The following is a 20,824-nucleotide window of genomic DNA, read 5'->3' on the forward strand; positions in this document are numbered from 1 at the left end:
CTGTGCATATTGAGGTGAACCCTCAGTATTTACATCCTGACGCCTCGTCATGATTGTACACCAGGGCAATGATACGAATCGCTTCTTCTCTTTCTGACGTGTGATGTGAAGGAGGTTTTCTTAACTGAGGAACCAGTAATATGACCATGCACACCAGTGGTTTTGCGCTCTAGTGAGCCTCAACTTTTCACTTTACATTCGAAAGATCCCCACTTTGAGACCAGGAGGAGACACAAACAAGCTAGTGTGATCAAGACCATATAAATGTTAGGGTTGCATCAGGAAAGACATCCAGTGCTTAAAAAAAAAAAAATCTCTGTTATACATCCAGATGCTCATCCACTATGGCGACCGCTTGGAAAATAATGGAGCAGAGCTGAAAGTACCTTCTTCTGTTCACCTGATCGTTTGGAAACTCCAGAAGTTTTCTGCTTGTTTTTTAATTGTTTTTTGTTTTTTAGCGTTGTGACGATTTCTGTCAAGAGGGCCGATCTTGATCTTTAACCTACACAGGGTTTAACTGTCCAATGAGCCTTTAAAAATTATGAGACTATACAAAGTGGCTTTAATTCTAAACAGTTATTACAATGTTTATATTAAACCAATTGAATTAAAGCGTGACTGGTTCATTTTAAATGCACTGTGGTTGTGAAAGAGAGGATTATAGGAAACTCCTTTACATTTCAGGTAGTGTTAGATCCATACACGTACTCCTTTTTATCAGCTTTGTGTGTTTAGCCATCGTTGCTGTTGAATTATACTGAATCCAAATCAGGGCTGTATATGTATATTAAAAGGCTGTGGGCTAATCTCTCTTTGTCAGTGAATAAAAGGTCTCCCTGGTCTTTTTTCCTCATCATCTCACTGTCTCCGTCTCTCTCTCGGCTTGTCTTTGTGCATCTACCCGAGTCCGCCTGTAATCAGCAGGCCTTGAGCTCTCAGAAAGGTCACCCTGTCCCTTTGATGGTGTTTTGATTCATCCCTTCCTCTTTTCTCCACTCCCACCCTTCCCTTTCACCCCCATTTTTTTCTCACAGGGAAACTGGAGAGCCACTACCACCAGGGTGCCAAGAAGGGACTGGTCCCATCAGCTGCAGATTGACTGTAAAGGAGAAGCTGAAGAGGACAAAAAAACCAACTTCTTTCCCCCCACCGCTATTTTTGCCAGGAGTTTCCAGAGCTGACATATTATTAGTATCAGTTTGGTCTTTGTTTTGAATTCCTGGTATTTGTATTTAATTAATCAATCCTGGTTAATTGTATAGAATACAAAATTGTACGATTACAACTTTTGTGAATGCATAAATAATTTTCTTTCTTGTTTTAATTAAAGAACGCGTTTGGCAAAATGGAAAAAGACTCTTTTGAAATGTTTCAATGATGCCATTTTCTCAGGGTGCAAGAGATCATTTTCTTTTTTTAATGTTTTTATTAACCTGTCTGGTTAAATGAGGTGACAGGGGAAAAATGAGTTCAGCTTTATTTTTAGTTGAGAGCATAATAACCACAGGAGAAATGCGGTTCATCTCTTCTCAACAGAAGCAAGCCTGTCATTACCCTTCTCACACCTAAAGCCTCATCTAGACCAACAATAGCAGTGTTAAAAAAAACACACATACACAGAGCCCTCTCATTAATTTCAATGAAGCCGTTTCATTGGCACAGCAGGAGGAAAGGCAGAAAAATTGATCATGTTCCTGCAGCGTGATCTAACATCACCCAGCAACACACTGATTAGACTAATCAAATATACAGCTGGTCCACGCGCTGTAAACTTGAGCATTGTGTCAGTTACTTTGTTTCCCCCGCAGTCTTTAAATGCACAGAGAGAGTTATTGCTGCCGCGATAACCTTTCAGAGTCCCTCCTCAACCCTAAACCGCCGTCTGATAAGCCCTCAGACTCGGCAACTCATTCAGCTGCTCGGATGGTATTTCGTCTCCTCTGCCGTACCTGCAGCAACATGCCCGCATGGAGGAAAACCCTTGGAAGCAGGGGTATTTTCAGTCATAACACCACAGATTAGCTGGCCTGTGTCTGTGCTCCCAGCTCACCACACGACTTTAAACTAGTTTTTAAAGATTTTTCCCCAAAGTCAACACCTTTTTTTTTTTCCTTTTCAGTTGATTGAACGATAAAGGTAAGAATTTCTCGTGGATCTGGTCCGTCGCACATCTTCTCTTGCTTTAAAAAAGAAAAACACCAAATCTCCAGCGAGCCTTCCAGACCTGCATGCTCAGACAACTACCACTGAAATCATTTGTTGAGTTTATATTCAGGCACACATAAAGTCTTTGACACCTCTGTTATTAAGTGCTGCTGTGACAGGCTCTGATTGATATTTCTGACATGCACATTTCTACCTGCTCTTGAGCTGCTGCGTGTTTACTTCCTTGCAAATGTGTTGAGTGGCTCTTTGACTAAGCTGTTTCTTGCCCTGGGGCGTATTTCACCGTGAAAAGCATAGCATGAATCACCAACACACACACACACCCATCCCGAGTTGTTATGTTTTCGCCTGTGCCTGGCATTGTAATTCTCCGTTGATTAGCTTAGATTTACTCTTGTTTGAGTTGCAGATTAGCTACAACTCTCTGCTCCACTTCATTCAGAACGAGGAGGCATAATTGCACCAACCCTCCCAGTAATCTCCCACCCGGAGAATGTAAGAGGCCTCTTTTGTAAAGTTTCTCAATAGGTGTTTTTTCAAGAGAGGTTGCTTAAGAATTTACTATATTCATCCTGCAGTGAATCAACGATGACAGCTACTTGCCCTGTGGGTGGCCTTTTCTTCTGTCTTCGGGATCGGGGACATTTCTTCGGATGAGAACAGACATCCAAGTTCACATAAACAAGGGCTCTGTGCTGCTACGCTGCACAATTAAGCGCATGCAGTTTTTACTAAGCCTCTTTAGATAAACACCATGAGATCATATGCTGTTGGTCTTTCGTGCACAAAAGATGATGCGATGTGTGGAGGAAATGCTCGAGGTGATCCATTTTATATAGTAAACCTGACACGAAGTCGGAGCCACGGTGAACTGCAACAGATGAAAGTGCTGGCAGCAAATCATCCGGATTTTAAAGTGTCTGTAAAGTGTTTTTTCTCAAAGCATTTCTAAACATGCTAGTTTTCTCTAGAAAGCGTGACTTATTTCTATTTCCACACAATCACAAAACTATTTTAGTGAGTGGGGGTGGGGGGGGGGGGGTGTCAAGAACTGGAGAAAAGTATCATCAAGAAATTCAAAGAACAGACAAAACCAGACAGAAGCAAAAAGTTTCAAAGATCCTTGATAAAAAAAAAAAAACTAATGATACCCCAGAACCCTGAACGGGACTGAACTGTGAGGTTGCATACCAAGAAAAACTTCTACAGAAGAGACCCCCTCAAGCAACTTGAACATAATTCAAAATACAAGTATGCTGAGGACAACCTGGAGAAAGATTTTGCGTACTGGAAGCTCATCCTTTGGTCAGATGAGACGACACTAGAGCTGTTTTGCCACAGAGAGGCTGTTTGTGTTTGAAATAAAAAGGGAGCGGTGAACAATGCAAAGAGCATCATCGAAGCGAAACGTGGTGGGGGTGTTATGATGTGGGGGTGTTTCAGTGCATCTGGAACTGGGAATCTCATCAAGGTGGAAGGAATCATGAATAAAGAAGGATATGTGAGATTCTGAAAGAAAACCACAAGTTTCAGCAACAAAACTGTGTCTGTGTTGTCGCTTTGTCTTCCAACACGACACTGACCCCCAACATGTGTCACTCCTGGTCAAGAGCTACCACCAGAAAACCAAAGTGAATGTTATTGACCGGACTGTCAAAGACACAGGTTCATACCAGACCACTGAATTTGGAGGAGATTGAGCGATTCGCCAAATAAGAACGGGCTGGGATTGCACAGGAGATGTGTGTCTGACTTTTGTCACACATGCGTATCCTTGTGGTTGTTTCCTAGCTAAGAGGATACACAAATGACTGTTAGCATCAGGGGAGTTAATCATTTTGTCTCTGGTAGTTTTTGTGAAATTATTTTGTTTTCAAAGTAACATAATGTCAGTGATTCAGCTTCTTCATCACACACCAACCACCCTGCTGTTAATTCTGCTGGTGAACAAGGGAGAGGAACTAATCAGAGTAGATGAAGCAATATAACAAGCATGGCATCATCCAATTTTGAGCACCACCTGTTTCAGAAGCAGGAACTCCAAGTACAATTCCTGCCACCCTCCAACTTTGATCCGTTTAGCTGAAGTTATAAATTAAATTAGACATAAATAGGATATTTGTCATTAGGGCTGAAATGATGCCCAACTGAATTTTCTAAATGAAAAGAAATGTAATTGACTCCTTTCCAACAGCATGCCCTCCTCACCGTCGAGCCAAGTTTCCAGTTGTAGAAGCAGCAGGACCTTTGTGTGCTTGCTGAGAGACTGATTGGTCTGAGGGCACAGGGTCCCATCCTCCACCGCCACCCCCATCCCCACAGGCCTGGAAGAGGAATTAGTGCTTCGCAGCACTTCAGAAGAGGTGGTGGCAGGCTGGGGAACAATACAAACCCGGTAACAGCTTATGGCTCATCCATCTCATAATCTGTCATGGATCGCTGCCTGTCAAGCCATGGTGGTTGTACAAAAGGAAATTTTGAGGAATGAGTGGGTCAATATTTGCTCATTTAAGACAGCTTGACCGCAAAATCTGACGCAATGGTCGCTCGTTACTTCAAAAACATCCTGGGATTTAAGACGGTGTTTTCATCTCAAGCCATCAGGACTTTCAAATGGTTTGTGTGTGACTTGAGAAGCCAGATGCCACTTGAAGATAGATCTGTAAGCTTAATTTAGCACATTTGATGGTAGGGGAATTATGTTTGGAGGGAGTTTAGCTAGGTGTTTCCAGCTCCACTAAGCCAACTCAGCTGTAGCATCGTATTTACTGTGCAGCCACTGAACTTCTCATTTAACTCTTGGCATTTCCCAAACTGCTGCACTATTAATTTCTATAGCTCATACCCACTTGTTCACAGTCCTCACAGCTTTTTTTGTTGTTGCATGAAATCCCATTCCTTCATCACAACTGATGTTGATGCATAAACTAAAAGAGCACAATTGCTATCTTTTCCATTCAGTGTAGAATCTACATAGTCCACAGATCTAAGGTTGGGCCCCATTGGAGGAGGGAAGGCGCATGAGTCTTTTGAAAGCTTATATTCCCTCAAGGGCAGTGAGAAATACACACAGTGGGAGCGATAAGAAGTGGATCTCTTTATGTGACCACAGCTCAAGAAGAGCTATGACCTGCTTGCACCTTAAAAGATGGGCCACCGTAAATGTTCATATCAGATCTATAAATTACCTTCTCCACAAATAATCCTGATCGGAGAAATAAATAAATAAAAGAAACTATCTCAGATTCCGAAAGCCTGCTGACCTGACTTCCAGGATTCACAAAGGGAGTGCAGTTGCATCAGTTCAATTAAAAATGGATTTCCCATCACAAACGGCTTTCAATTGCTGGCCATTTCTAAAGATCCACTGATAAGAGGTCAATTTAATCCCTGACCTTTGACCTTGCTGTGCTCCTGAATGAGATGGTATCTGTAGTGACACAAATGGAGTAGGTGATACTTAAAATTATGGCCATGTTGATTTTTCTCAAAGTCAATCCGACAGAAGCGCCGAGGGAAATTGCTCCAAAACTCCAAACTAAACAGACTCTGGGGTCTTTAAATCAGAATAAAATGCCCACCTACAGAATCCCCCACCAAGAAGTCTTCACAGCTTTCGGGTCTTATTAATTCACATAATGCCACACTGTAGACATTACTGTAGACCGTCTGTCTTCATGGCCTCCTCTGTCAGAAGGATTAAATCTCTGAACATAGTGATTTGTAAAGCCTTAGACTCTTGAATATGTAAAATAGTCCCTTCCAGGCTTCTGTTTTCTCAGGAGCAAGCACTGTAACAGATACATAACATGATTACTCTGGATTAACTATTTGCATATTGCTATATGATAGACAATAAATACAAACACTTTTTTTGCCAACAGCTTGTTTGTATAAAGAGTTGCAGATGTGTGAGAAAACTGCTGCCATTTGAGGACACGAAAGATTAAAACTTTTAGGAAGGGGGGGAAAAAAATCGACTGTCTTCTAATCACCAAACTGACAATAAAGCTTTTGTTCTCAGTCTCTTACATGCAAAGATGTCTTTTGCAAATGCCTCATGACTGTGGTATGATTTCTGTTTGACTAATTGGGTCAAACCCCAAGTTTGTCCCAAATTAGATGCTTCATACAAATTTAGAACATGCAGTAAAAGATGTCATTGCTTTCATGCTTGATCTCATTTTGCTTGTCAGAGGAGGGGTGCGTTGCTATGAGCGCAATCTAGACAAAAGAGTACATCTTTAACAGTCTGAACCCCCACCCCACAGTTTCCTTTGATTGAGCCTTTTTATGCATTATTTAGGTCACGTATTTGACCTGAGATTAGTCTAGGAAGCAGATTGGTCTTACAACTTTGCTTTAAAATAATCTCCCCAGCATAATATATCCCATATTACTTTACTGACGTCTATGTTCATTATGTTGATTAATTCTTGGCTCTTAAGTGACCTTATATTCAACAAGGGTGATTTCTCCTCGTCTTAATGTACTTTGTTGTCTGCATGACTCCAATCCATTACACGACCTTCGCTGATGGCTACGACCAGACAAGTCAGGTCATCAAATCCCAACAACTGCAACTCATCTTCTGTCCGTCTCATTCTCTCGCAACGCGGGGTTCGCTCATTCACTGCTTCCTGTGAAAAAGAGGAGTGTACATAACGCTGTAACACTTTATAATACAGCCCCCAACTAAAAGCATAATTACCCTGTAATTCAATGGCATTTCAATGTACTTTATGTGAAATAAGAAAGTAAATATATTTACCTACAAACACTTAAAGGTAGGTAAACTAGAAAAAGAGTTTCACAAGTTTTACAGGAAACAAAGAAATGATTATACTGTAAATAATTTTAAGTACTGCCAAATTTCTTGGTAGTTTTGCTGAAAAACAAACTATATTTCCCCATCTTGTGTTGTTATAGTAATACTGTAATAGTGGTATTACAGAGGAAAAGAAACATTCCTTTCCTGTGCAGTCCTTTAAAAGTTATGTTTGAACTGTGAAAGAAAAAATATAAAGTTAGATTTACATAAGGTCACACAAGTCCGCAAAATGTGATGGCGTTTATTTTTTCATGTAACTTGGTGAGACTGAGAGTCCTTTTTCATATTTGGATTGTACAAAAGATTAATAACACAATATCCACCCTGCACATCAATATAATTAATATTAAATAAAGATGTAAAAGGGAAAGCTCCATAATACAGCCTGCCCCTTGAAAAGTACAGCGTATTTATAAAGTAAGGTGTCGAAATATAGTTTGTTTATATGTAAAGTTAGCATAGAAGGCACCTTAAGGACAAAGGTCAGTCTTTCAAGGACGCCCGTTTTGGACTGAGAAGACAGAAGGTTTGAAAGAGGAGTAAAGGAGACCATCTATGTCCACCGTGAACGACCATCATTAAACAGAGGTGTCGGCTTACGACATCAGCTATGAGCCACCTGCAATGCAGTCCTGAAATCCCTTCCCAGGGGTTTCAACCCCCATTCACACCTTGCCTCAGGTAACCTCAATAGTTTACGTGATAGTGGGGTGGGGTAAGGTCTAACAGAGGTTTCACCTGTCTGCCCGGGTGATGGGGATGACCCACGGCTTTTTTGACACCTCAGCTTACGTGACTACTCACAAGATCAATAGTAGGTTAACGACCCTCAGGACCACCTCCAAAGAAGACAGCCTCCTCTAGAGGTTTATTACACGGGACTGAAAAAGCCTCTTGGATTCCTCCTTTTCCAAGCTGTGAAGGCTACCACGACCTGGATGACCAAGCGCCTACACAGACAGAAAGAATGGATGGTTCTAAAGAGCTCGCTGAGTTGGAAGATGGTGCTGTAATAGGATATCACCATTACAGCAAGTCAATTTGTAACATTTCTTCACTTGTCGATGTTCCACCATCAGCTGTAAGTGGTGTAATTCCATACCGGAAGTGTTTAGGAACCACAGGAACTCGGACACAAAGTGGCACATCATGTAGGGTTACAGAGCGGGGTCACCAACTGCTAAGGCCCATTGTACATAAAAGTCACTAATACTCTGGTGACTCAGTAAGTGCAGGGTTTCAAATGTCATTAACATCAGCACAAAAACTGTGCACTGGGAGCTTCATGGCACTGGTTACTATGACGGGAGCAGATCCTGTAGGTGTAACATGCTTTTGTCCATATAGTTTATATGGGTACAGATAGAGAAAATATTATGCATACACTTAGAGGCATAAAACTGTGGACTAGAGCACTTTTTTGTAGTCTTGCCTATGGCTAATTACAGCCATTTTTACACTAGACCCAATCTCCGACCTTTGTGGGGCTAATATCCTCAAAGAAGAAGCTGGTGTGCTGATGGACGCAGCAGATTGCTGTCCCTCCCTGAGCCTGGGTCCTGTTTAAAGCACTTTCTCTATTATTGTTGGAATATAAAGAGCTTTGAGGTGACTGGTGTTGTGATTGGTGCTATCTAAATAAAACTGAATTGACTTGGATTAATAAAAACTCTCACCATTCCCGCCATCGCCATTTTCATTTGGTGCTAATATTTTTTAAGTGGTACTAAACACAAAGTACAGTCAAAGACGATGGGATTGTAATGGTTTCGTGAGGAATTTAATTGTAAACCAAATGAAAGATTTCAACAATGATGGCGCTGAGAAACAAGGTTATTACCCTTCATTCTCAAGGGGGGAACGAATGCCTGCATGTAACAGATTCTTGTAACATTTCAGTCAAAGAAAACAATAAACAAGTTAATGTCATGCACTAGAAAAAAAAAATCAATCTGAGCAGATGTAAATGTAACAAGATTAAATCAGCAGTCTTAACAGTACATGTCACATTTGTATCTTTACATTTAGACTTAATCTGTTCAAAACACAAGATGTTATGTAAAAAACATTAAGCTGAGATACCTTGCAATTTAAAAGATGTATTGTTAGCACAAACATTAATGATGGGACATTTCAGTCTGGAGCAAAGTGAGGACTAAAATGTGAAAGCATTAATGTGTATGACAAAAACAGTCCATTCAGTAGGCTTTGCCTTTTTAATCTAGGTAAGGACGATACATTTTTATTTTCTGTGACTGTGTTATTTCATGTCATTTTATTCTGTTGCATCAGTTTCTTCAACAAGGCTGTTAGCTGATATGGATTTTCAAACATGTGCTAAAGAACAAGTTTCTTACAGATGGGCTTTGGGGCTTTACAGTTTCTTTTATAGAGTAATGGAAAGATGATCACATGAATCAAGCCAGCCCCTCTGTGATTCCACATGGCTGGCTGATTAACCCCTCTTCACTGATGGAAAACACATGGCGTCCACACAGCTTGTTCATTTCAGGTTTTAGCTGGTGTGACGCTAAGCAGCGAGAGCACTTGGTTTGGAGCCATACAGCCTTGAAGGGCAGCCTTCATCAGAAAGCTGTCCCCCTCCGGTCCCCACTGGCCACTGACTGTTATTTAGCTTTCCAATGGAGGCTGGCTGTTCCCTCGGGAGAGCAAGAGTGTGCCTGCCAGCAGGAATGCATTGGAGGCAATAGAGAAAGATGGAGGATGGTAAGTAGCTGCTGCCGCTGTGTTTCCCTCTGTGTGAAAATGAGTCCATTAATTCAGCCCCCTCCCCTGCCTCTCTCCGAGCCCTCCCTGTGCCTGTTGTCTCTGTTTGTTAGCGAGATGATTCCTTCTGTCATGTCAAAGGCAACATTATCATATTCTTGTTGCCTGGGAAACCAGCACTGAGCGAGACAACGACTTAAAGCCTTCATGGTGTTTGAAGCTGGTACACATGAAAGGTTATCCGTGGAGCTGGGAGAACTGGATTCATGACATGTCCAAGGGTCTTATTGTTGGAATCTTTTCCTTTGCCAGCTTAATGTTTTCTGAGAAACTCCCCGTCAGTTGTTGTTATAGATTCACTTCAGCAAAATCTGAACCCAGCTGGCAGTCACTAAGGTAACATGTCCAATTTGCCTCAAGCGTGAAGATCAAGTTTTTGCCTCCGTGTTGCTTTCTTGTGTAGAATCACAGTTTTTACAGATTTAAAAGTGTTGTCATTCAACAAAATGCACATTTGGTTCCCCTTTTTTAAAACCGAGTTAGAGTACATTCATCATGATGCGTCAGTGCTGCCACTTTCTAACGACAAAACATCCCTATGGGCTTGTACAGGTTGAATAAGTCACATACTAAGTGTATTTGATCATTTATAAGCCAGTTACGTGAACATTTGGGTTGCCAGGTTGTGACAAATCCCTTTGGTCAGTGTTTACCCCTGTCCAGACTCCAGAGTAACACCTGCTTTATTGTTTTAGGTAAGCTCTTTAGTTCATCAGGTAGACCGCTCCACTGAACTGTTCAGCCACTTTCCTTCTGGAAAAGGCTGGTAGGGAAAATATGAACAATACTGCACTTTTTAAACATGTAACATTCCAGGGCAGACCAGGATTACTCTAAAAACCATTTATCAGTTTCCCCCCTGCAGATCTGATGGCTTATTACACGGTGATGAATCCATATGTGACTGCCTAATAATAATAATTACTAATTCCCTAATGAATTTTTTATACACAATTAATTCAGTTTTTTTTACATGGTCACTCCAAGCTCCGTTAATAAGTGTTGGTATGTGTATGTGTGTTATTACTCTTTAACAGGCTAAGTGTGATTTAGTAGTTTTTAGAACAACGTTTACCAGCAAAATCTTGAAGTAATAATTTTTTGAACTACTTAATCAGTGTCTCATATTGTTGTCAAGAAAGTTTGGTCCATTTTTCTCTACAATGTCCCTTTAATTCACTGAGTTTGTGGGCTTGTTTTCGCCATGTGTTTGACAGTTAGTATGAGGTGTTTCTGTTGATTTGGTATTTGCTAAATATGCCGCTGTTCATTACTGAAAAACTCTGGTCTGGATACTGTTTGAAACATGTTTTACACATTTAACATGCTAACTGAGGTCTCTAGAGGCTAAAATGTACCACCTGGATCCCCCTCCCCCGTTTTTACAATTTCCCTGAGCATTGTAGGGTCTGACCTTGTGATGAATTTGCTAGGACGTCATACTACTTAGAAAATCGTATCTACACACACCTGAACCCCTCAGACCAGCAAACTGCTAAAAGAGGCAGTCGGATTTGCTGATGATTACTTCAAGTACATTTGATTGGCAGTACTTGTTTGAGACTGACCCTCTTAATTCCTATGGAAGCAGTAAGGGGAGCTAGAGTCCTGTCACACGACTGATTTAAAAATATACCTATGATGTTGACCTTTTGATAGGCCAAGAGTAACTGGCATATTTTTCGGAGTGTACTGACAATATCATTAGTTGTGTCTTATAAACACATGATGAAGGCCAGACAATTTATGTCTGACTTCCCATTATCACACAGTCATCAACAAATCATCATCATCAGATTATTAGCATTTCTATCCCTGAACTGTAATGTAGCAAAAAAGTGGTCTATTGTCTACTGTTTGGTATTTTCTAATGTTTTAGACACTTTTATGTGAAGGCATTATTTAAAATATTTTTAATGTCAAATCACATCATTTTAAAAAAAAATGAAGAGTCACTTAAGTGAGTAAACTACAGACAATTTATGGAGGATTATTGGTGTCTTTTCTGGATCATGGAAGGCTGCATTTAACATTTTGATGTTTTGGGCTGCTAGTTGCATTTGGTAATTGTGCTCTGTCCTACATTTAACAATAAATCTGAAATCGGTGTTATTTATAGGAAAGCAGTATTATTTATAGATAGCTTAAAGAAGCCTTACTCCATTATAAGAACTGAGAGAGGAGAAGATTGAACCTATGACCTCAGTATTTTTTAAAATCCTGGCTATGGCCCTGTCTCTGTGTAAAAACCACAGCAGCGGCTAGAACTCAACGCATTCAGTGGGGGCTCGCTGAAAACTAACACACACACACACACACACACACACACACACACACACACACACACACACACACACACACACACACACACACACACACACACACACACACAGTCACAGTCCAGGCTGGTTAATCCAGTTCCATGCATTGTACCTGACGTATCCCAGTCCATTCCGAGAGGAACTTCTCTATCCTGGATTTCCTAATCGCTGCTGCTGGTTGGCTACATTGTATCAGTTCCCACACGAAGAACCAGCACGGCGCTCATCCAGAGACGGTGAATACGGAGGAATTAACCTGGATTGAAAGCTATTTGCTGTGGGAATAATTGACAGAGGGTCGCTGGAGAGGACCGGACTTGTGTCTGGCTTGAGACGGCACCGATAAAAATGCGCTCGGGACTCGGCTGTTTACGCTGTGGACGGTATCTCGAAGTGTGATGGCAGAAGTCCAGTGAATCGCTGGCCTCCCCTCCTCTCTTGTGTTGGATGTCTTGGGGAGTGCGCTGCCACTGCTTTCTGGTGCTTCAGATTTTTTTTAGAGGTTTTCTTATAAGTAAAGCATAATTACCGTTGATTTGTTCTTTTTATGGAGCATACACCACCATGGGCAGACCACGGTTTGGAATAGGAGTGTCTAGCTAAGTCGGTAAGTAAGTACATTTTTTTTCTTCTTTTTTTCTTCTTATTGTTGATAGTGCTACGAGTCGTTAGCCATTTAACGTTAGCCTTGTGTGCATGGCAAGCTGGCTAGCTTTACGTTATGTAGCCAACACAGCATGCAGCAGCAAGCAAGCTAGCCAAGGCTGACTGCACTCTGAGCTCATTGTTTGTCTGCCAGAGAGCTAACGTTACACTTAGATTAGCTCATTACACCGAGCTAAGTTAGCTCTATCTGCTTCTTGAACTTCAGCTAACGTGTGAAAGTGAAGCTGGTACCGTAACCGTTAAAGCACTGCTAACAGATTCTTTAAGTTGAGCTCACGGGTCGTGACAGTTACCCTCGGGGACTGCAATATTTATTAGCCCCAGAATACACTTGGCTGACTTCACTAATAGTTTTTGTTTTTAAACGACCCCCCCCCCCCCCCCCCCCCCCCCATGTTTGGAGATAAAATATGGATCTGGGCAGATTTGAAGCTGCAAATTCCGCCAGTGAAGTGACCACAGTGTTTCCCAATCTGGGTACCGGGGACTCCCAGGGGGTCTCGTTAGTGAATTGCGAGGGGCACTTAAGTAGACATGAAAATGAAAGCCTGATCTTTTAACGTGCTACTAGTGATGATTTAGAGCAGAGTGTGAGGATCTGTGTGAATCTGTTTGAAACCACACGTATACTGGTGTTAACACACACACACACACACACACACACACACACACACACACACACACACACACACACACACACACACACACAGAGCAGTGTAAACAAGTGCTACAACTCTTGTTACAGGTTGTGGCTTCAGACAAAGTGCTCTGTATTACAGCTAAAAATTTTACAAAATGGTGGATCATGTTAATATGTAGCTATGGTAAGGACTTCCATGGAACCCCCCCCCGAAAAAAAAACCAAACTAAAACTAAAAAAACTAAACAAGTCACGTTTTGTCAGCTCATGTTCTTGGGGGTGTCCCATCTCAGTGAATTGAGTCATTCAGCTCAAGCACAAGATTTCCTTTTTAACAGGACCACTGTGGGCTAACCCTGTGCTCTACCCCATGGTCTGTGCTGCTCCATGGACTGTAACAGGACCACATTAAAGACTAGCAAAGTAGTCTCAGTCTAGTACTTAGCTGCAGGTTAAAGTGTTCAACATATTCATTAGTCAAGATACAAGACTGCAGTAGTGTTAAATGTATTTTTATTTATATATATCTCAAAAATGCTCCAGTGTGCAGAATTTTATTATTTTTTTTTTTAACAGCATGGGTTCATTGGGAAAAAGTGAGACATGGTTTTAATTGTTGTGCAAGCTTGCAACATAAACGTGTCACAGGCTTTGCACAATCCTGCTTAATGTGTACGATGACCTAGTGCTGGCAGTCAATTAAATATGATTTGTTGAGGACATTTGTCATTTGTATTGCACATTTCTGTTTTTGCAAGCACAACCGCTAAGTGCTTACAATACAACACTCAAGGTCTTCCATGTGGCATGCCTAAGTGTAAGGATATCTGGCGTGGGTGGATGATCTCGCAATGAGATATTTGCAAGCGGTTGCAGAACCCCAAACTTCAGATATTATTACAGAGTACTCGAGGTAGATGGATAAGTAGGTGAAGCTGATGTCATTTTCCAATAATAGGTTATGAGATTGAAGTACAGAAATGAAACAAACTACAATTTGTCCACCATGAAGCCTTAACAATTTAAATTTAGTGATAGAAGTAACTATCTTCTTACTTTAAGAGCGAAATGCTGTCTGAGCCATCGACTGTACCATCCACCCAAGCCGTAAATGAGGTGAAACCAATGCGAATGAGTGGTTCTTTTGTTAATGAAATGTATTTGTTTACACAAAACTACTATAGTTGACAGTAACTGAATACTCAAATCATTAAACATGTCACTGGTTTCTCAAGAGCCTCAGGCATTCCTGGCTAATGCTTCATTTACTATTAAATCAGGTTGGATACATTGTCTCGCGAAAACTCTGGACACCATTTGAAGACACTTTTCTGCACTGTAATATTAAGCTACTTTGGAATAATGTGCATGAAGCGTTTGTTCCCTATTCGGCAATGTGGGACGTGTTGGAAGTTGTTTGAGTCCAGGCCAGTCTGCAGCAGACCTGTGGTTTTCTCATACCAGCTTTTTGGCATAGAGGTGTAAGAGTTCCTCATTTAAGACTTGGTATGCAGTCATTAAGGCCTGACGGGACTTAATGATTTCAAGTGACTTATGTGAAATAATGTCAAGTCAATAGAAATTCACGCACGTGACCCAAGGCAGCATAAAATGCATTCGTTCTGAGGTTTAGTGACGGTTCATATTATTTTCAGTGCAACTAGCCAAATAACCTATATCAGAGCGGGCAGCAAAAGGATCACCTTAACCAGACTAACATTAATTTGCTAGTGGTTCCAATAAATGATTGAGGTCTTTTACGCTTGCTGGAAGAGTGTTTGGTCACTACGTATTATTACCGACTTGTTTTGTATTGATTTCTTTTTGAACACTTTGTTTTACCTAGAGGTTTATTACTCATTCTTCTCATGTCTTTGTCACATTGAAATCAATACAAAAGATGGTAATATAACAGTGTTAAGCCCAGAGGATTTGCCCTGAAATTGAATTCATACATGTGAAAGCACTGGTGTCCCTTTTAATAATAGCAATGTTTCCACAGAGCAAACATGTCCTTTGCTATTTTTTCTTTTGGTGGACAAAATTGAGCAATTTCACTGTAAGGCATAGAGCTGGCATAGCTTTCATTCCAGCTCAGTACCTTTTCAAAGGCAGTTCCTCTCCATCTGATTACCTTTTCTTTTTTTCTTTTTTTTTTTAAGTAGTAATTTGTTTTAATCATTATAAGGGTGTTAGGATCCTTGTTATAGCATGGCAGATAGATTTTATACAGTCTGACAGACCATAGCTTGTGAAGTGACTGAACACGAGAGCAACGCCACTTGAGGAAATTCCCATTTCCTTATTCAACAGTATGATGTCCTTGATAACTCAGCTGCTGGTATGTAATGTTTTTAAAGGACAGCAACTGGCTGTAAAAGTTACTAATGTACGTGATGGCACTGGGCTTTGGCTCAGATTTGTTTTGCGTTAACTGTGACCAGCCTTTCACCTTTTTAAAAATCTGTTGTGCCTCAGACTATATACCAAAGAAACACTGTGCAAGAAGAGTATTAAAAGTGTTTGTTTTGAGGTCCAGGGCATTAGATTAGTCCAGGACAAGGGGATTATGTTGGCTTTGTAAGGCTGCCGTCATGTCGTGGCCACACACCAGCTGATAGCAAACTCAGAAAGGATTTAACCTATATCCTCAAAGGTAGCTGGTCATTTGAAGGCTTACGGTGCCTTTTATTTTCAAACCACTTGAATTAAGCCTTTTTTTACAGGTGCACATATATCCACATATTCAATTATACTCCTGGGTTTTACATTAGCAATGAAATGGATCATGAGGAATGAGACTCATATGGATTCCAGTTCCCTTTGTGAAGTGGCGAGTGCTTTAATGCAGTTAGTGTCAATAGGCAGGTTGTGATTAGATGAAAATCTTTGTACTTTAAAACATACATGCAGCATTTCTCCAAGGTTAAGATTCTTTTGAAGCGATCCACTCTGAGTGATGGGGGGATGGGCTTATTGAAGCACTGCAGGGAAGCTCTAACATGGAACGCTTGAGTGCCTTCAGAAAAACAGCATTACCTACATGACCTGACCTCCAAATTGTAGTCAGTAATTGTTAATGCAATATAGCACTTGGTTAAAATAGCTACTTACCTACCTACCATAGTGCATACTGTGTTCCATTGGAACAGCTAACCTGCAGAGGTGCAGCTTTCGCTATTTCCTTTGCATGTGCACACAGTTGAAAAGGAGTGAGGGAGACACCTGGGACTTCATTTCACACTTCTAGCATGAAGAGAAAGTAGCATAGGCTTTGGTAACCCAATATGTTCTGATGGCATATTTAAATCCTTTTTTTGGGGGGACAACAACTTAAGAAAACGGTTGATTGTTTATATTTTTAGCCTGTGCCGCTGTGTGTTGCACACTTGGCTACCTGTGAATTTTGACTATGCTGTATCTGCTTGTAACAGCTGACTAGGTCTGCAGTGAGTTCAGACTTTGATTAAACAGTTCCTGTAATCAATCAAGTGCTCCGTGGAGTGTCCTGTCTTGTTTTCGTAGCTTGTGGAAAGACAGGTGGGTGGACGGTTCAGAAGTGCTTATGTAATTTCCATCATCTTTCGATATGAACATGACTGTCGAGATTATAATGTAAAAGGCCGCGGCAAGGCTTAAAAGCTGCGCTACACCTGAAAACTGCGAAATATTACTGAAATGCGTAATTATGTAATGCAATTATTAAAATGGTGGGTTTTTTTGTGTTTTTGTTTATTTTTTTATTTGCTTGTTCAAGCATAGTAAATGCAGGACAATGGAAACTGACAGTCAGAATAGATGGCAATATTTATTGAGCCATCCATTGTGTGGGTGGGCTAGGGAAGCTTGTAGTGGGGGGAAAATGTACCTCATCTGGCCCCCAAAATAGATTTTATATATGAAAACTGATTGTGTGGATGTTGCCGCCGTCTCTATTTCCTGAGGCTACCATTTTGTTGACAAAGTTGAGGATGTGACAATTGTCGTGCGGGCTGTAATGTTGTATCAGAATATGCAGCTCTGCTTCAGGTTTTGCAGCTTTCATTGGATTTCTCACTTGTGAATTGCCTATTACAGCGGGGGAGGGGGGGGGGGCACTTTGAATGCTTGTTGCACAGCTGCTGTTTTGCCAGAAACCAGTGATCCATCTTTTCCTGGGATGTGAGCCCAGGTTACACTCAAGTCTCCCCCACACAGGCTATAAAGATATTGTCAGCTTTTGTGGCGCAGCACAGACTTGAGTGCTGCAGAAATGCTGTCTCATTTGCTTTTGGTTTGAAGTATCGTCCCGTGTGATTGTAGAAAGGAAAGCCACAGCAATTATGGGGGTCGATTCAAAAGGATAGTTGTGTTTCTGTTATTACAAAACCTTTGGGGTTTTTTACCACACCATTGCATTTAGTGCTGCCTTCACTCCTCCATTCATAAGCAGTGTGACCTCATTAATCAGTGGTGCATCACTTGTTCCTGACAGTGGTTATCTTTTCGCTGCTACATGCACATCTATAAATGGTTGATTAAAATAGTAAAGAAAATGCTACAATATAATATTATTTTTTTTCTAAGTTGCTCTACAGAACATACAGCGTATCCATTTTTTGACGCGAAGCAATTATGTCTTTCCCAGATATAAGCTCGCTTTTAGCTGTAGGAATGTCATGGTCTTTTATGAAGATATGTTTTTGAGTTGAGCTTAGTGTAGAGCAAGAAAGGTCTTTGAAGTGATGCGCGGGAATTCCTCAGAGCACATCAATAGTGTAGCGTGGTGGCAGTGAGTGGGAGGCTCTATCCCTGTTGCCCTAATCATACAGCAGAATCCACTGTCATCTGTAGAATCAAAGAGAAACTGTTGTCGCTCTCAGATGACACCAGCCTTGCTTGTTATATTGATGAGTAAATGAGAGAACATCCACAATTGCTGCAGTCTAATGTGAAAAACACGGATGATCAATTGGAACGGCAACCACTTTCAAAGAGCACCATTTCCTTCGTCAGTCTAAAACTGTGCAAGTGTTAACATAGATCTACTATCCTGTTTCATCCCTCTGCCCGGGCATGCATGGAAACAGATGTATAGAATTTTAATGTTGTTTTAGTTTGAAACGCATTCCCATCAAAGCGGCTTCGGTTTAAAGCCCACCAAAGGGTTGTCGTTCGAGGTTCACGGCGATCATGTCCAGTTCCTTTTTACTGTGCATGGATAAAGAATTAACTGGGATTAAAGGCTGTAGTTGTTTGATTTTTGCAGGGCTCAATATATCATGGGGCTAGTTTAGTAGGCATTATGTATTTTCAGCTGTTCAGTAATGAAAACATCACTGAAGAATTTAGTGCTGGATCTTCGAGCAACAGTAATAGGCCAGGTTTTTATTTTTGCTTTAAATTGTACAGTGATTTGAGATGTGCTTTACACTTGCGTTATCGGATAGAACAAACTGGAAATGGATGTATTGCAGATTTATTGGTGTTGGTGTAAATGTTTAATGTGTTGATATGAATTGTTTTTTCTTTGATAGAATTTAATACAAAAAGATGTTGAGTTAATTTAGAAACGTGTATTATTAGACAGCTTGTTGATTAGAAAAGTTTAATGTAGTAGTTAAAAATTTAAAAGGAGCTTTCTTGTGCTAATTGACCGATATCACTGTTGAAAACCTTTGTTGTCTAATGGCTCTGTAACACTAGAATAAAAAATTAGGAAAGCTGACTTCTTGGTCAGTGGAGTCCAAAATCTTAGTGAATCCATTGACCTGGTTTGCTACTGGTGACGGATTTCAAGTACTTGTGGCGACCACTTTCTGCCAGGGTCGCCTTTGGGGAGGGAACCTGTTCACAAAAATTTGTGTTTTGATTCAGACTGACTGCAATCACTCTGAGATTAGCAGAGGTTTGGGAATAAATGCTGTCCAATTTATAGACACAAATCAATTGCCAAAAAATTCGCAATTGATCGGAGTCAGTCTGTGCCGATGAGTTGCTTATCTGTGATGCATTGTTTTGCAATAGGAGACGGCGCTCAACTGGTTGTCATCTAGTTGCGAAGTGGTTGTAATCTGGTTATATTCTCATATAAAAGCAAGGTTGCCAAACATCTATCATTTTGTAGTTAAGCCCCGCCCTGCCATAACTACTACATCATTATTCAGGGGGAATTTCCAGTCTTGACTGGACTTTGTTTAATGTGATTTCTTTGTGTATGTAAACAGCAACAGATTTGCGATTGTTACAGATTTCTTACAGTGAATCACTATATTATCGTAAAGAGATTTCATGTAATTGCCAGCTTCACCCTATTTAATCACAAACTGATAACAAACTGGTTCTGTTTCATTGCTGTTTTATCACCATCTTGACACACCAAAGTCGCTTTGAATAGTGGTTACAAACCTAGTCTCCATCTTTGAAGTAGTTCATTGCACAGAGACCCAGTCATTTTTATTTTTTGGTGCTACAGTCTCCCTCCACTGTTTTCTCTAGTGTCACTGTAGCATAAAAGTCAGTATCAGCATTGGTTCCAAAAACCCAGTATCAGATGGGCTTTACAAAAAAATCCCAATGAAATCAACCAATCTTCTATACAACAGTCAGCTTTGGCACGTAGTTACAGGAAATCTTATTTGGGGCCTCAGGCTTCAACAGTACTAGTTGTTTGGTTACCCTGGGTGACCACATTTGGATCACTTCCAACTATTTTGTGTAGTCTGCTGGCAGTTTTTGTTAACTGGCACACTGATTCTTATGTCCTTTTTCTACCTAGGCCAACCAGATTGGGGCTGTTGTGTGCTGTTGTCAAAATATGCTTAGGTCTATGATAATAATCAAAACACAAAACAAGTAATGAACAAACATCAAACAAAAACAAAGGGGAAATCAGATCTGCAACATTGTGTTGGTTAGCAACATTATTTTGCGCTATGGGAAATTTATAATGAGACTCTTTGGCTGATAATAAGTTTATCAAAAAGATAATCACCAGATTACTTTGTGTAACCAAAAAATCTGACGGAAAGCACCACAAAATGCAAATGAATTAAAATACTAAGGCCAGAAATCAGGAAATTTAAATCTAATCAGCCTGCAGGAAGTCATTATTATCTGTCCCTGTTCATTTTTCCAATTAATCTGACAAGACGCTGGAACAAATTCACTTATTTGGACAGCAAATGTAGGTCTTACCCCGATAAAACTGTGTTATGCGATTTCACAAACGATCAAGGAAGATCAGTGGAGAAACCCGGTTACTCTCAAGAGTAGAGATCCTATTTAAGGTCGAGATTGTGGGCAGAGAAAGCAGTTAATCAAAAACACGCAAATGGAGCAGCACTCGTGCATAGTCTCGCAAGTAGTAGCTCTTGTGGCTTTAACATTAGTGGTTTGAACTGTCCTGACTGGTTTGCAAAAAAATATGGG

The 20,824-nt window shown here is 40.7% G+C and overlaps 2 protein-coding genes across 5 annotated transcripts in view; both read left to right on the top strand.

The window, feature by feature from the left end:
- trip4 (thyroid hormone receptor interactor 4) overlaps positions 1-1,357 on the top strand; it is an 87,040-nt gene extending 85,683 nt beyond the window's left edge. The window contains exon 13 of the mRNA XM_085405960.1: positions 1,038-1,357. Within this exon, the coding sequence (XP_085262086.1) occupies positions 1,038-1,102 (65 nt within the window). The 3' untranslated portion in view covers positions 1,103-1,357. The remainder of the gene's footprint in view (positions 1-1,037) is intronic.
- Positions 1,358-12,274: 10,917 nt separating this feature from the next.
- znf609b (zinc finger protein 609b) overlaps positions 12,275-20,824 on the top strand; it is a 90,197-nt gene continuing 81,647 nt past the window's right edge. The window contains exon 1 of one of the 4 annotated variants that reach the window (XM_085406001.1): positions 12,275-12,715. The gene's annotated coding sequence lies outside the window, so the exon portion shown is untranslated. Of the gene's footprint in view, positions 12,720-20,824 lie in introns of all 4 variants that reach the window. The other 3 variants (XM_085405983.1, XM_085405975.1, XM_085405992.1) reach the window with 3 other exon arrangements.

The sequence above is a fragment of the Rhamphochromis longiceps genome, linkage group LG1 (assembly GCF_057381845.1).
Source record: "Rhamphochromis longiceps isolate RC_006_pf linkage group LG1, R_longiceps_female_GT1.1, whole genome shotgun sequence".
In the NCBI taxonomy this organism is placed as follows: domain Eukaryota; kingdom Metazoa; phylum Chordata; class Actinopteri; order Cichliformes; family Cichlidae; genus Rhamphochromis; species Rhamphochromis longiceps.